Source organism: Augochlora pura, chromosome 9 (assembly GCF_028453695.1).
Source record: "Augochlora pura isolate Apur16 chromosome 9, APUR_v2.2.1, whole genome shotgun sequence".
NCBI lineage: Eukaryota > Metazoa > Arthropoda > Insecta > Hymenoptera > Halictidae > Augochlora > Augochlora pura.
Genome location: NC_135780.1, coordinates 5,581,531 through 5,595,455, shown reverse-complemented (window position 1 = coordinate 5,595,455; position 13,925 = coordinate 5,581,531). Strand labels below are relative to the sequence as shown.

Sequence of the window (13,925 nt, the reverse complement as noted above, 5' to 3'; positions counted from 1 at the left end):
CCCATAGCTTATGGTTTTTTTATAATATAGTTGTTATTTATTTCTAAATTAAACTGTCAATTTTAGACGAAAAAAACAAAAGTGTATATCTCTTTTATTTAATGATTTTTACATGTACTTTTACATTGAAAATTGGCAACCACTTAATAGCTATAAAAATTGAATAAAAAATAAAAGTTTTAAAAAATACCGTTAATTCTTTTATATTTAAAAATTTTATATAAAACATTATGTGTGTACTTATAAATTAATTTTTCATAATGATACTTCATGCTGCCGATAATTTAAACAAATTTTTAAAAATGTCGAGAAAGATCAGAATTATTGCTGTCCTTAAAAAATAAATATTGCTGTCCTCTTTTGTTAAAAAACCAATCTATGTCGAACTTATGAGGATGCTTGCAAAAATAAGACATAGAAATCTATGATTATTATTAAGTAATGTCAATTCTATTAAGCTTTTACGATCATGTCAATAATGTTTATCTCATTTCATCGAACGTGTGCAATCACTTTCGCAGCATATGTTGTATGTGTCAAGTATCTCTACCTGGATTTTTAATTATTTGTTTGCGATTAAGTTCGCAATTGTTAGATAGAGGATAGTTGTACAGTTTCCATTGTATGTGCTTCGATAATTTGTTAAATAAGTTGAATATACATATTAATAAATAATTATATCGTACAACGTATTTGAAAATTTTTATTTATTCGTATCGCCTGTCAGGTAGACAGTGAAACAACATTATCTAATCTGATAAGGAAAATAGCAGTTTTGTTTCAAGCACTAAAAAGAATTGTTTCTTTCACATTACTAAATATTTTGTGATTACAAATTGAAAACCTATTGTTTATTAACAATTACTGAAGACCAAGGTAACCTGTTTCAACTAATTTACAGAAATACACGACATAATAAATAAGGTTAAATTATCTATCGCAATAAAAAAAATACGGTTTAACAAATACAGTCATTTAATCCAAGTTTTAATTTATCATTTTGCATTGATTATAAATTAAACAAAAGTTTTGATATGTAATGTGCACTTGTGACTTATTAGTCTTTTATAAAATCATGATCCTTAACTTTCACTCTGTTGTATGTATATGACGGATGTAACAGGTGCTGTCTCGTGTACTGTGCACAATACATTGTACTGTATACGCATATTAACAATTTTATTTAAATTTTAGTAACGAAACAATAATACAGTAATAAAAAGATGGAATTTTCACAATTGGAATCTTTATTTAATGAAAACTATAAGAAAAAATATAGTGATCATATACAATATGGTACTGCCGGTTTTCGAACAACGTAAGTATTTCGAACAAAAATATGAGAATATTTGTAATAGAACATTTAATTTCATTATATATCATTGAATTTCTTTTATAAATGTTTTCATATTTTATTCTAGTGCACATCTTCTGGAACATGTTCTCTATAGGATGGGAATTTTAGCAGTCTTAAGATCTAAACTGAAAAATGGTAAATACAAACAAATTTTATTGTTCATATATTCTATTTATAATAATTAATTTCAAGTATTGTCTTCCTAACAGCTGCAATTGGTATAATGATTACTGCAAGCCATAACATTGGATCAGATAATGGTGTAAAACTTGTAGATCCAGCTGGTGAAATGTTAGAAACATCTTGGGAACTTATTGCTACTAATTTAGCTAATGTAGAAGATTCAAAGCTTGTTTCTAATGTAGAGCAAATTATAAAAGAGCAAAATATTAATATGTCTGCAACAGCAACTGTAATAATTGGTAGAGATACCAGGGAAAGTGGACCAGTGTTATTCAATGCTGCTATTGCAGGAATTAAAGCCTTAAATGGAACAATAAAAGACTTTGGAGTGATTACAACTCCTCAATTACATTACCTTGTTGTTTGTACAAATACAAAAGATAAGTATGGCGATGCTACATTACATGGCTATTATGAAAGAATATCTAAATCATTTAAGCATATTAGACAAGATAAAGTGGATAATGGTCATTATGTAGCAGAATTATCATTAGATACTGCTAATGGCGTTGGTGCAATGACTGCAAAAAAGTTTCAAGAATACTTAGGAACATCGTTAACAATGAATTTATACAATGATGGAAATGGAGAATTGAATCACATGGTATTATATGTTTTTATATCATTTATTTAACATAATTAGAACACACATGTCAATAAGCAAAAAGAATTCTTTCAGTGTGGAGCTGATTATGTTAAAGTGAAACAAGTACCACCTACGAATTTTAGCGTTGAAACTAATGTTAGATGTGTGTCTATAGACGGCGACGCAGATAGAATAGTATATTTCTATCTCGACGAAAACAATAAATTCCATCTTTTAGATGGTGACAAGATAGCCACACTCATCGCTGAATATTTCAAAGAACTCTTACAAGAATTAAACTCTTTCATAGATCTCTTTCATTTGGGATTAGTACAGACAGCTTATGCTAATGGTGGTTCTACTAAATACATTTCAGATGTACTGGTAAGATAAAATAACTAGTATTATTACTATTAATGACAAATTCATTATTATTGATTAACAATTATTTCCAGCAAATTCCAGTAGTATGTGCACCAACTGGTGTGAAACATCTTCACAATGAAGCCTTAAAATTTGATATAGGTATATATTTTGAAGCAAATGGACATGGAACCGTTGTGTTTAAGGACATTGTCATTGAAACTCTTAAAAATGCTACTACAAATCCCAAGTAAGTTTTATTAAAATGTATTTATACCACTGATAATATTTATTGCAAGTAAATATATTAACACGTAATAATTTGATTGTTCCTGTTAGGCTGACTGCTTCACAAATAAAAGCTGCTTCTACATTATTAAATATGATTGATGTAATAAATCAGTCAGTTGGTGATGCCTTTAGTGATATGTTACTAGTTGAAACAATTTTACATGCAAAAGGTTGGAGTATAATAGACTGGGAGAAAAGTTATAAGGATTTACCAAACAAACAATTGTTGGTAAAAGTCAGTGATAAAAATATTATAATTACAACCGATGCTGGAAGACGATGTGTATCACCTGAAGGATTACAAGACGAAATTGATCGTGTAGTATCGCAATATAGGAAAGGTCGATCCTTTGTAAGGTACATACAATCGAACTTCTATATACTTAATACTTTTCACTTATATTTATTATATTCATCTTACAGTTTGAAATCATTTTTTAATCAATACTTCGAATTTTCAGACCATCAGGAACTGAAAATGTGGTGCGAGTATATGCAGAATGTGAAGATCCAAATGACCTTAATAAATTCATTACAGATGTAGCATTGTTGGTGCATAGACACGCAGGCGGAGTTGGACCTGAACCCCAGCTTTCGTAACAAACGTTTCTATAATGTTCTCTAAATTTATACTAAAACTTAAGCATTATGTTTCTAAAAAAATGCATATTATCTTCAAATATGACAATTGTAATTCGTGCAATTATAATTTTAGTTTTATCTACAAATTAACAATATCTGAAAGAACTATACAAATTTTAAGAACAATATAAATATTTCTGTTAATTATGGAAGTGGCTATTTCATTCTCGACGATTATGCGAAGTGCGTTGAATTGTAAATACACATTTGATGTTCTTATTCTATTTTTTTAGCCTAATTATTCAACGTATTTGACATCTACCGGCAAATGCAACGATGCAATAACATCTTCGTCTATGATTAGAAAAATACAACACTTTAAATTGTAAACTCAATTAAAGAGATAAAATGTTTCTTACTTTAATAAAATATAATGAAATATGACGTTTTTGTTTCCTAAATGTTGTCCAATGTAAAAAAAACTCAATATTTCGTAAAAGAAATAATGTTATTAAATAATTAACTACTGTATATCAAAAAATCCCAACGATCAGCTTTATCGTATCTTTTACTTCTGTAGAATTAATTATGGTACAGTATATTTAGAATTACATTCTGTATTTAATTTTATTTAAATAGTACAGTTATAACCCCGTTCATAGAAAAATACCGGTTGTACATTATGGTAAAACTTATATTTTTTAAGGGAACGTTAATTCTATTGGATCAATCCATGAGGTCATGCGGTTTTAATTTCGATTTAAATTTTCCGCATAACAATTGTCTAACAATTATGTCTCATTGGTCATCCGACTGATTACTTATGCGTTTTATGTTTAACATTTGTTAACCACTCGTAACAAGAAAAGAATCCTCGACATATTTTGGTGTACGATTAAATCCTAAATGTTTAAATTCACGTTAACTTGACATTCTATAGTATTGAAACAATTAATCACTTTATTACTTGCATGGAACAAATAAATAAACAATCAAATAACAGAATAAAACCAAAGCTTTCGGATGATGTATGAAACACGATTATTAGACAATTATTATGCGAAAAATTTAAATCAAAATTAAAACTGCACGAACTCGTGGGCTGATCCAATATTATGATAAGACATCATTGAGAAATTAATTTATTATAATGCATAAAAAATTAAGAACATGTTTCTCTCAGTACGAAAATGTTACAATTTGAACGTACATTGAATCTTCACATATTGTCTTGAATGCCTAACGAATAGGAATTTCTAAATTTGCATTAAGATATTTTTACTCGGAGAGGGTTTGTAACATTTTTGCATATTTATCATTCAAAATATATAATTTTTTACTTTTAAATGATACATATTACTGATCAAGTTTAATGGAATATGAAAGTAAAAATGTTTCTGTGTTAATGTTAAAATAAAAAACAATCGAATTTCTTACACTTTAATGGTTACAAATATAATCCTTTTTTCTTCCTTTGACTCATCTTCTTCTCTTGCCTTCCATCGCAAGCTAAGTCCACCAACCTGAGTACAGGAAGGTATAATAGGACTCATACTTCCAGATAGAGTTCATCTCATAGTCCAGTTGTATCCTCATCCCGCTTGTAATCTATTAAAAAAATTATATTATTTGCTGCTTAGAGTTAAAAAAAAAAGAATATACAAATTGTGATAAAATCTTAAACCAAGTGAAATTTGGTAACTCAATATATTACTAATTCATGTGAAAAATGTTCTCGCAGAAATATAATTTGTTCTAATTCCATCTTGTGCTTATAAAAAATTGTAATATTTTTTAAACATCGACTCACTAAGTACTATTAACATTGTTAGAGCACCAGAAAGTAGTTAGGAATTTGTTTCTGTACGGAATATATGAAATTAAAGTAATAACACAGCAAGTGAAATATTTTATTGACGTTACTTAGCTTCATGTGTGATATGTTCAAATTGTAAAACAATATTGTAGCAACATGCAGTATTGCATTATAGTACTCGTGTGCTACAATATTATTTCACTGTGTATGAAAATATTTGAAAATATAGTTCAAGAAATTACGAATGACACATAAATATCTAAATTCTGGGATCAAAATTAAAAATATTCAAACATAGCATTACTTGGAAAAGATTGTATTGAACTCGAAAGAATACTGAGATCTAATTCGTTAAGAGATGGAATTAAAACTGACGCGTATTAAATGCTAAAAGCAATCGCTATCGCAGCATCATCGCAACGGTATTTTCACAATCGACGATTATAACATTTCCGACAGTTTTCTACCGTGAATTTTAGTATCCGCAATATACGACTGATATCTAGACACATTGTGTCTATTTGTTTCTTCAGTTTATTTATATATATATGTATAGATATATAAATATATATATACACATGTATGTATATATATTATTTTGTTGCTTAAACGGGCAAAGAGTAAAGGGCGCACGCGTTGAACATACCTTCTGTTTAAATTCAAAGCACCGCCAGCTTTGAGCGCAAACGCAATTTGTAGCACGTAATCCGCATATCGAAGCTTGCACTATTCACCAGAGTGTCGCGTCTACGGGCCACACGCATAAGTTTCTTCAATAATCTGACGTTGATATGCCACCAGGATTCGAAGTGCGGTGCGCTTACGCGGGTTCGTCGCACAATTCAAGATTACGCTGTCTGAGTATAACACATGTAGATTCCATCAAACTTCAATCAACGTTCTACATTTCAGAATGCCTTGTTTTATTCAATTGTCTGAATAATTCTATGAATCATTTTTAAAATACTATATACCTCGACCATTTTGTGATATTAAATAAATGTGACATGGGTGTAATAATGCAAACATTAGGAAGCAAATACATATAAATTTTTTTTAAAGATATCGAAGGCAACAGTGTTTGTTTCAAAATCAAAAGAATTAATTGAAAAATAAGGATAATCCTGTTCTTATAATCTAAATATAAAACGAAACAGTTCTGTAATGTAGAACGTCTTTAAAATAATGATTATGTGTACCACATTTGCACGCACGCTGATTATTCTTAGTTGATTCGCTGGAGGACAGCAAATCTCGTGTCTAATGAGTCATATTTCACCAGATCTTGCGTTTAAACGACTTCGATGATCCCCTTCTGTGTAGTAACTAATCAGCATCGTGTATTTTAACGAAGAGAAAATTTAAGAAAAGCTTCTTGCTTGGGACGCAAAAATCATAGTGCGATCAATGCAAACAATTTGATAAATTGTTTTTGACAAAGTACTATGTACTAAGAGATCGCAAATAAGGTATTGATATAAATTTTCAAAATATATAGCCGAAAGAGGTGTTAAAGTCGTATTCGTTTTAGTTTTATTTTTCATTCCGTCAAGGTACATTGATAACTTCAGCAAACACGTTTTGTTGCTTTATTAATGAACATTTAAAACATTATCCAAGTTCTTACGTGTAAAAAAAGATTATACAGCATTTTTTTTTCTTTGCTTAATAGCCTAAGTCACCATTGTTGTTGATCTAAATAATAATTAACTTATAACGAAAGAATCATCTATTCTAGAATATATGTAATAATTGTTGTGTGACTTAAGATAGATAAAAATTGATAATTATTCAACCCATGCCATAATGGGTTGTACCACTACGAGAGAGAAAGAGAAAGTGAGAAAAAGAAAACAAAATATAGGAAATACCAGAAGAAGGAACTACGAATACAAGTCGCACAAAAAAAAATACCCACTATATGTATATGTTTGCTGGAAAAAAATGAACGACACAGAAAATTCCTTGTATGATACCATGGTACAATTCTTTATCTCAATTTTTCGATTTACGATCATCTTCATCCTTTTTCGAAGAATCTTAGTTTGCGTTTCAGTTATTGATTATGTTACTCATTGATACTTCTCATTCTTACCGTACCTTAAGTTAGCGTTTAAACGTTAGATCTATCGTGTATCTATCATTATACATAGTATCGTATGTAATGGTATGGACTCTGTATGTCGGACGCAGGGCAGTTCCTAGGTATTCGATTCCGTAAGCGAACGACCACCACTAAACAGGCATTTTTTAAGGGAGCCTTTCGCATGCGCTTTAGTATTTGCTTTAGTACGCTTTTAGTACCTCGGTGGCATCGCGTCTGCCGGACCTGGGAAGCTAAAAGGTCAAAAAAATGAAAAATCGCACAATTAATTCCTTTTTGATCGCCGCAAGCGGCGCAATAGGCTGGAAAGTATAAGATGTAACACTGATATGCACGAATTTGACCAGAAATCCTTTATTTCGTCGATGATTCTGAATCCTGTCGCTGAAGATACTGAGAAAACCTGATGCCTTTTTACTGTCTCCGTCGCAACGCATGGACACACATTTTGCTAAATGATACAACTTCCAGACCCAGATAAAATACTATATCATTGTAAGTACTTATTCACATTATACTGTTGGACTAACTACTATATCATAAATAGACCACTGCTCTATTGACAAACATTAGAGAATTTACGAATATTGATAAATAACTCGTACGGCAATTATTGATTCAAGCTTATCAATCCCTTAAAATTGCTTCAGCTGACTGTGCCCAGGTCTGTGAAGTTGTCACATGTTGAGAGTCATTTTATCGCTGCATCCAAGCATCTTTCGCCATTGTCGCAAGATGCGTATAAAAGACAATTTCAGCGGCTGTTAGTATTTTCGATTCACGATTCGCGTTCTCAAACATATGAAAGAAAAATTTCACTATAAATGTTGAAAATGTTCTTCACCATAGATTGTTTGAAACGGACGCAATAGGAATATCGCAACGCAATCGTTAGCAACCCGAGTCCCAGCTGTGGACATATAAATCTTGAAACGGAATACAAGTTTCTCCACCATGAGTGTGTTTCAAGTGAAATAAAAATCTTCAACCGCACGCATCTTCAAAACATATATATGCTGCTCAGAGGCGCAGTGTATTGTAACGCATTTATGTTACGATACGACGAAACGCAACTAACTTCGATCTCGACGACGCTCAATTCGTGGATTTTTACCGCAGAGTACATAAAAGAAGAGAGGTAGTAATTAATTAATAAAGTTTCCGTAAAAAGTATAAATACTTTCACGATCGTTTCATCTTTAGTTTGCCTATGCAACAAAATATTCTTGTGAACGCTTTACATTACATAATTAATAATAAATTGATTGAATTTTTTTAATTTTACAGAATTGTATTTTATTGAAATTTGAAAACTATTTCTGAATAATATTTATCAAAAGTGTGAAAGATATAAAAAGATCCAATAATGATTATTAAATAATTTTATCGAAAATGTCTATACAAGATTTCAGTTATACTTATTTCTTAGATCTGACTGTATGCATGTATATATAGGTTCATATAAAAAATTTCAAAGTAGCAAATTTTTTATACATATATTTTTGAAAAATGTTTTACCGATTCCTCATCATTAAAGAGGTATTTCCATACCAGTACAAAAACACAATTTCTATATAATAAATTCGTTGACTGCCTCTGTTCTCCTTTACACTCAACATTAGAAAAATTGCAGGACAGTTACTTTGATTTTTTTTACAGTAAGAAATTAATTGTATGCCGTCGCATACACAAGAATACGCTTCCTATAATCAAAGGACGTACCCAACCATCGCGCCAAGTGTCACACCTTATACTTTTACAGAACATGTTTAGCCTATATCGATCCGCATGAAACGAGAGTACACTGAGATAGATCAGTGTTCACCGAATAAAAACGATGCGCAAAAAGAGCGTGGTCGCATAATTAACGAACGATCATTCGCAGAAATTAATTGTCGCTCTTCAACGCTGACATCACTTTGGAAAACGCAGTTGTGTAAAGTGTTATATTTAAAAAATAAACAAGAGAGAGTGGGACTTACCGTCCACCACCACGCGGAGGACCATAAGCATCTGGTCTGTCGTATCCTTCGGTATAACTATAATTAAAAGTAAGCAAGTTGTTTTGTGTTACTTAAAAAGTAGCAATGAAAATAAGTACGTGAACAAATAAGTTTCTTATGTAAGTACATGCAAAGTAATATGAGACTTATCTCAATAAAAATTTGCTATAAAAATTGTATATGCAATTCTGGTCAAAATTTTATACTGACACGAAACATCAGTAATATGAGGTAAATGAAAACTTTGCAATTCAATAAAAATAATAAATACTTGGTGGTACTGCATAAATAAATATGAAGTGAAACTTACCCTCCACCAACTGGCGGATATCCACCACTGGGGACGGCACTGCCAGGTCTTCTACTAAACATATCTGGTTGTGGTCCAGGACCAGTGCTGTAACTAGGCGCCCCAGTGCTGTAGCTAGGTCCAGTACTCATTGGCCTGTCAAATGGAGGTATATCATTAACAGGGGGATCATCCCTCCTGTCATAGGCCATTGAAGTTGCCTGACTTACCCCCCCGGGCCCACCCATCATATCCCCAGGCCCGCCCGGATAACCCCTGTCATACACAATTGGAATATGTTAACTTATTTTCATTCTATCCTGGATAATGCACCAAAGTTTTTTGCTCAAGCGATATAATTCTAAGACTTAGACAGTATACATTAGTAGAAGCATCACAGGTTAGAATAAAAATGAAGTTTCAATTCATAACTGTTCTCAGATTTTATGAAACTAAAATATCGACTTCTCTAAACGTTTGCTTTTTTTCCTTAACATGTTGAGAACAAGTGAACCAATATCGATTTTCAAGCAGAATTCATATTTAATACGATCGTAATAATGATAAATATAAAATTTAGAAAGGACCCGCATATTAAAATCGAAATCGGAAACTGAAAGGAACGTACCGCGGTGTCACTCATTATCGATTATGGGAATTTTATTTATGCTTTTGCTTATCTTGAAACTCAATTCAAACTGTCGGAGCTGTCCTTAACTTGTTAAAGAAATTCTTTCAAAATTTATTTGTGAAACAGGTATAATACATATCTCGAACTTTATAGTCCATGCTAACTAAACTTTCGCTATCTAAATTAGTATTTCAAAAAATATTCTCACGTTATAATCTATTGAAACGTATTAGTTAAAATTGATCTCATTTCAACTTATAATAATAAATCTAAAATTGGAAATGTATATAATATAAATTACTTTACCAGTGGCTTTCATCATATCCTACATCTGAGTACCCTGTCCCATACCCAGTAGTGGCAACGGCACCACCACCGTTTCTCATAGGTCCAGTCGCAGTTCGATCATAATCATTTCTAGCTGCGTAATCAACTGTGCGATTTGCACCGAAATTATCAGTACGTCCATAATCCATAGGACCGGGTGCGCCACGATTAAAATCTCCAGTCATACCACCTCCGACTACTGCAAACGGAAGTTCTTTGTATTAAAAAGATATTTTTGTATACTATCAGAAAAAAATATCATAAGGTTTCACTTAAGAAAACCTACCACAAGGATTACCATAATCTGTTCTAGCTCCAAAATCTGCAGCGCGGGTATAATCCGCGGTTCGGCCATAATCGGCGGTGGCAGTTGGTCCATATCCTCCGACGGCTCCAGTCGCTGGTCCATATCCTCCTCCCATTCCTGGTGCTGTTGAAGTGTAACCCATTGCCGCGCTTCCCACGTTTTGTCCATAAGCTCCACGATCGGTGTACCCAGTTCCAAAGTCTGCTCCACGTCCACTAAAGTCTCCAGCGCCACGATTGTAATCGGTGTACCCCGTTGCGACGCCACCTGCAGCAGATCCATCGTAACCAACGAGTTGGATCGGAAGAACTGTAAAGCATGCCGAGATATCCAGTTGATTTTTTAGTCTGCATTAAAAACATGTATTATGTATTAAGTATCACATCATTTTCTCATTGTGACCAATTGCTTTTTACACTAATAAATTATGTAACTAGATCAATTCTGTTTTTATTAATGTCAATGTTGTGTCTGATTCGACACAGAATTGCAAAGGGTTAATAAAGTTATAAAGATTGTAGAAAGATATTGATAACAATGAGAGGGTAGCATCATTGAAGTAAAAAATTATAGATTTATATACTAACCTCTTCTATCATTGTATGGTCCAGGACGAGCGTCTCTACCACCGTCTCGTCCTCCTCTACCACCTCTCATTGGTCCACCTCTTCTGTCTCCATCCCTGCGTCCTCCTCCTGCGCCACGTGATTTCCCAGTTGACTGTTCCACATTGATTGTCGCCCCTTTGAAGTTGGAATTGTGAAGAGCTTTGATCGCTGCCGCTGCATCTTCCTCTCGGGCCATGTGGACAAACCCATACCGATTCATGACATCGCATTCCGTTACTTCGCCAAAACGTAAAAATAATTGTCGCAACTCATCGTTGCGACAATTCTCTGGTAACCGACCCACAAATATTTTTGTTTTCCTCTGGAAAATTTAAATGTGTGGTTAGTCATAACTCTTTATTATATATATATGTTTATATATATATACATATATGCAATATATATTTATATATATATAAATATGCATCTATGTAATTATAATACATGTACTTATAAATAACACTATTCAAATAAAAAATTTTTTTATAAATTTTTGTATCCCTAAATTCGACCATACTTTTGTTTATCAAAAGTATGGTGTCTGTTCGAGAATTTAATCTTGCTCAAATTATATAATATAATTACAAAAATCATACAACAATGATAATGTAATGTTAGTGAGCTTGTTAATTTAAAAATTATTTTAGTTTACTAAAGTATATAAATAAAATCAAGAATTATAAATTACATACCTAGAATGTTTATAATTTTTGTTAAATATAGAAAATATTATACACAATATACAAATAATTAAATTATTAACTGATACAAGATAATAAATACAATTTACTATTAGCATTGTTCTTACCGGTTGATTAGATGAAACCATTTTCTGAAAATAGAAAAAATGTTATAATCATTATTTTATATTTATTCTTACTATTCTATTAAATAATTTTAATTCTATATTATAAACTAATTCAGTTATAATGCTAAATGTATTATAGCCTAATATCTTAAAAAATATGATATAAATTTTCTTATCTAATTCTTAATCTTTTCAATTCAGAAAGCCAAATGGTAAATAGAAAGAGTATATAATATATTTTCTAAATATTTGTATTTGTAGCATATTTTGATATATATGACTATAAACATTTGATATAAGACCAAGTTATAATTAAGAAATAATGCAAAAAGTAGTTATTAATTTAATATCTTATATAATTTGAGCACAAAAATATTAACTTAAATAAAATTTTCCAATGCTCTTTTTTGTATTATTTTCCAATAACAAAGAGAGTAAAGTTGTTTAGATATATAGTAGAAATATAAAATAGTATTTCAAATAGTTACAGAATTTCCTTGAATACTTATTAAAAATGAATACCTATGGGAGAAATGGTTACATGTAAGTATAAATGCATTTCCTTGAAACTACCTGAAATGGAGAAACTATAGCACTTCAAGAATATTAATAACAAGTAAGGTACATAAAATTGCTAATTTAATTTTACAGTAAGACCAAGTGGCTTACAGAATTAATCAAATAATTATTGCAAATTTTATTTTTTTTTTTTCAAGAAAATTAGAAAATTTAATATTCTTTAAAGATTATGCTAAAAAGTTTTTGGACCTTATATCGAAAATAAATTAGTAGAAAAAATTGTTTAAAAACCTGTTCGGTGTCCATATTCCGGGTAACGCAAAGACGCTTATATATTTTTCAAGGCCACGAAAGTTTTCGGATTTTCGATCACTTAAATTAAAAAAAAAACAATTTTGTATTGTCCGCGTACATATATTTTATAATTATTGCTATCGCAAGATTTATAGAATGTATGGAGAACAGAATTTCGAGAAAATGGTACACTGTGAAACGAAGTATACAACGCAAAAGATGTCTAAAAACAACCGGCCCTTGGCGTGCCCTAGTAAGTGACGGTACGTGAATCTCTTCGTAATTCGAACTCTAACATTCTTTCAGATCTTTTTAACGAACGAACAATTTGCTAACTAATTTCAGTGATACTTACATGTTGTTGCGACGTTTTGGCGAAATGAAATTAAAGTAAAAAGAGAAGAAACTTTCGTGACGCTAACAGCGAAACGAGGTACGAAATGGCGTCAAAGACTTCCACCTTGAACACTTTTGACGGAAAACGATAAGGTTTGTGCCACATGCTACCACTTTTGATGCGGTAACGAAAAAGTCACTAGACGTTTTATAGACGGTTGGCGCGCATATTCCTACCGTTTTACTACCCATCCAATCCGCGGTGGATTCTGTCCAAGCAGCGAATTGACAGCCAATCGGAATAGAGAAAATTTTTACATCGATCTCCGCTGACGAATCAAGCTACAACGTAGAGGTGTGCAGAATTCGAATCTATTACTGTACAATAATGACTCAACATAGTACTTCAGGGGCAGGTATAGAAACTACTCTCCTCTGATTAGCTAACAATTCACTGCTGAGGTAGGATCCACTGTAGATTGGACGCGCATTAAAATAGTGGGGATAAAAATGCTTTGCAA

General features: G+C 31.6%; 2 protein-coding genes across 11 annotated transcripts; one reads left to right on the top strand and one right to left on the bottom strand.

Moving 5' to 3' along the window:
* The first annotated feature begins 168 nt into the window (after positions 1 to 168).
* On the top strand, positions 169 to 3,806 carry Nst (phosphoglucomutase 3-like protein nst). The gene is made up of 8 exons (XM_078190724.1): positions 169 to 876; positions 1,195 to 1,318; positions 1,422 to 1,492; positions 1,567 to 2,144; positions 2,220 to 2,510; positions 2,582 to 2,739; positions 2,829 to 3,137; positions 3,242 to 3,806. Exons 2-8 carry the CDS (start codon positions 1,224 to 1,226, stop codon positions 3,378 to 3,380), a joined length of 1,641 nt encoding a protein of 546 aa, XP_078046850.1. The 5' UTR covers positions 169 to 876; positions 1,195 to 1,223; the 3' UTR covers positions 3,381 to 3,806.
* A 682-nt stretch (positions 3,807 to 4,488) lies between these two features.
* LOC144475146 (uncharacterized) lies at positions 4,489 to 13,572 on the bottom strand. Of its 10 annotated transcripts, none has more exons than XM_078190729.1 (9): positions 13,424 to 13,572; positions 13,066 to 13,146; positions 12,256 to 12,279; positions 11,427 to 11,769; positions 10,831 to 11,148; positions 10,512 to 10,746; positions 9,596 to 9,850; positions 9,265 to 9,321; positions 4,489 to 4,970 (listed from the first exon to the last, which is right to left on the bottom strand). In XM_078190729.1, the coding sequence occupies exons 2-9, from the start codon at positions 13,078 to 13,080 to the stop codon at positions 4,955 to 4,957; spliced, it is 1,263 nt and encodes a 420-aa protein (XP_078046855.1). In that variant the 5' UTR covers positions 13,081 to 13,146; positions 13,424 to 13,572; the 3' UTR covers positions 4,489 to 4,954. The 10 variants fall into 10 exon arrangements, with proteins under 10 accessions (XP_078046855.1, XP_078046852.1, XP_078046851.1 ...); XM_078190726.1 differs by lacking the exon at positions 4,489 to 4,970 and adding an exon at positions 6,689 to 7,515 and having other exon boundaries at positions 10,512 to 10,731; positions 10,819 to 11,148; XM_078190725.1 differs by lacking the exon at positions 4,489 to 4,970 and adding an exon at positions 6,689 to 7,515.
* Between the last annotated feature and the right edge of the window lie 353 nt (positions 13,573 to 13,925).

Excerpts from the sequence above, each read along its gene's own strand:
- Nst (XM_078190724.1), top strand. The coding sequence starts at position 1,224 with ATGGAATTTTCACAATTGGAATCTTTATTTAATGAAAACTATAAGAAA. Across the intron at positions 1,493-1,566 it reads AAGATCTAAACTGAAAAATG|CTGCAATTGGTATAATGATT; the intron begins GTAAATACAAAC and ends TCTTCCTAACAG. Across the intron at positions 3,138-3,241 it reads AAAGGTCGATCCTTTGTAAG|ACCATCAGGAACTGAAAATG; the intron begins GTACATACAATC and ends TCGAATTTTCAG.
- LOC144475146 (XM_078190725.1), bottom strand. Across the intron at positions 11,149-11,426 it reads ACCATACAATGATAGAAGAG|TTCTTCCGATCCAACTCGTT; the intron begins GTTAGTATATAA and ends CATGCTTTACAG. Across the intron at positions 9,322-9,595 it reads TATCCGCCAGTTGGTGGAGG|TTATACCGAAGGATACGACA; the intron begins GTAAGTTTCACT and ends TTTTAATTATAG.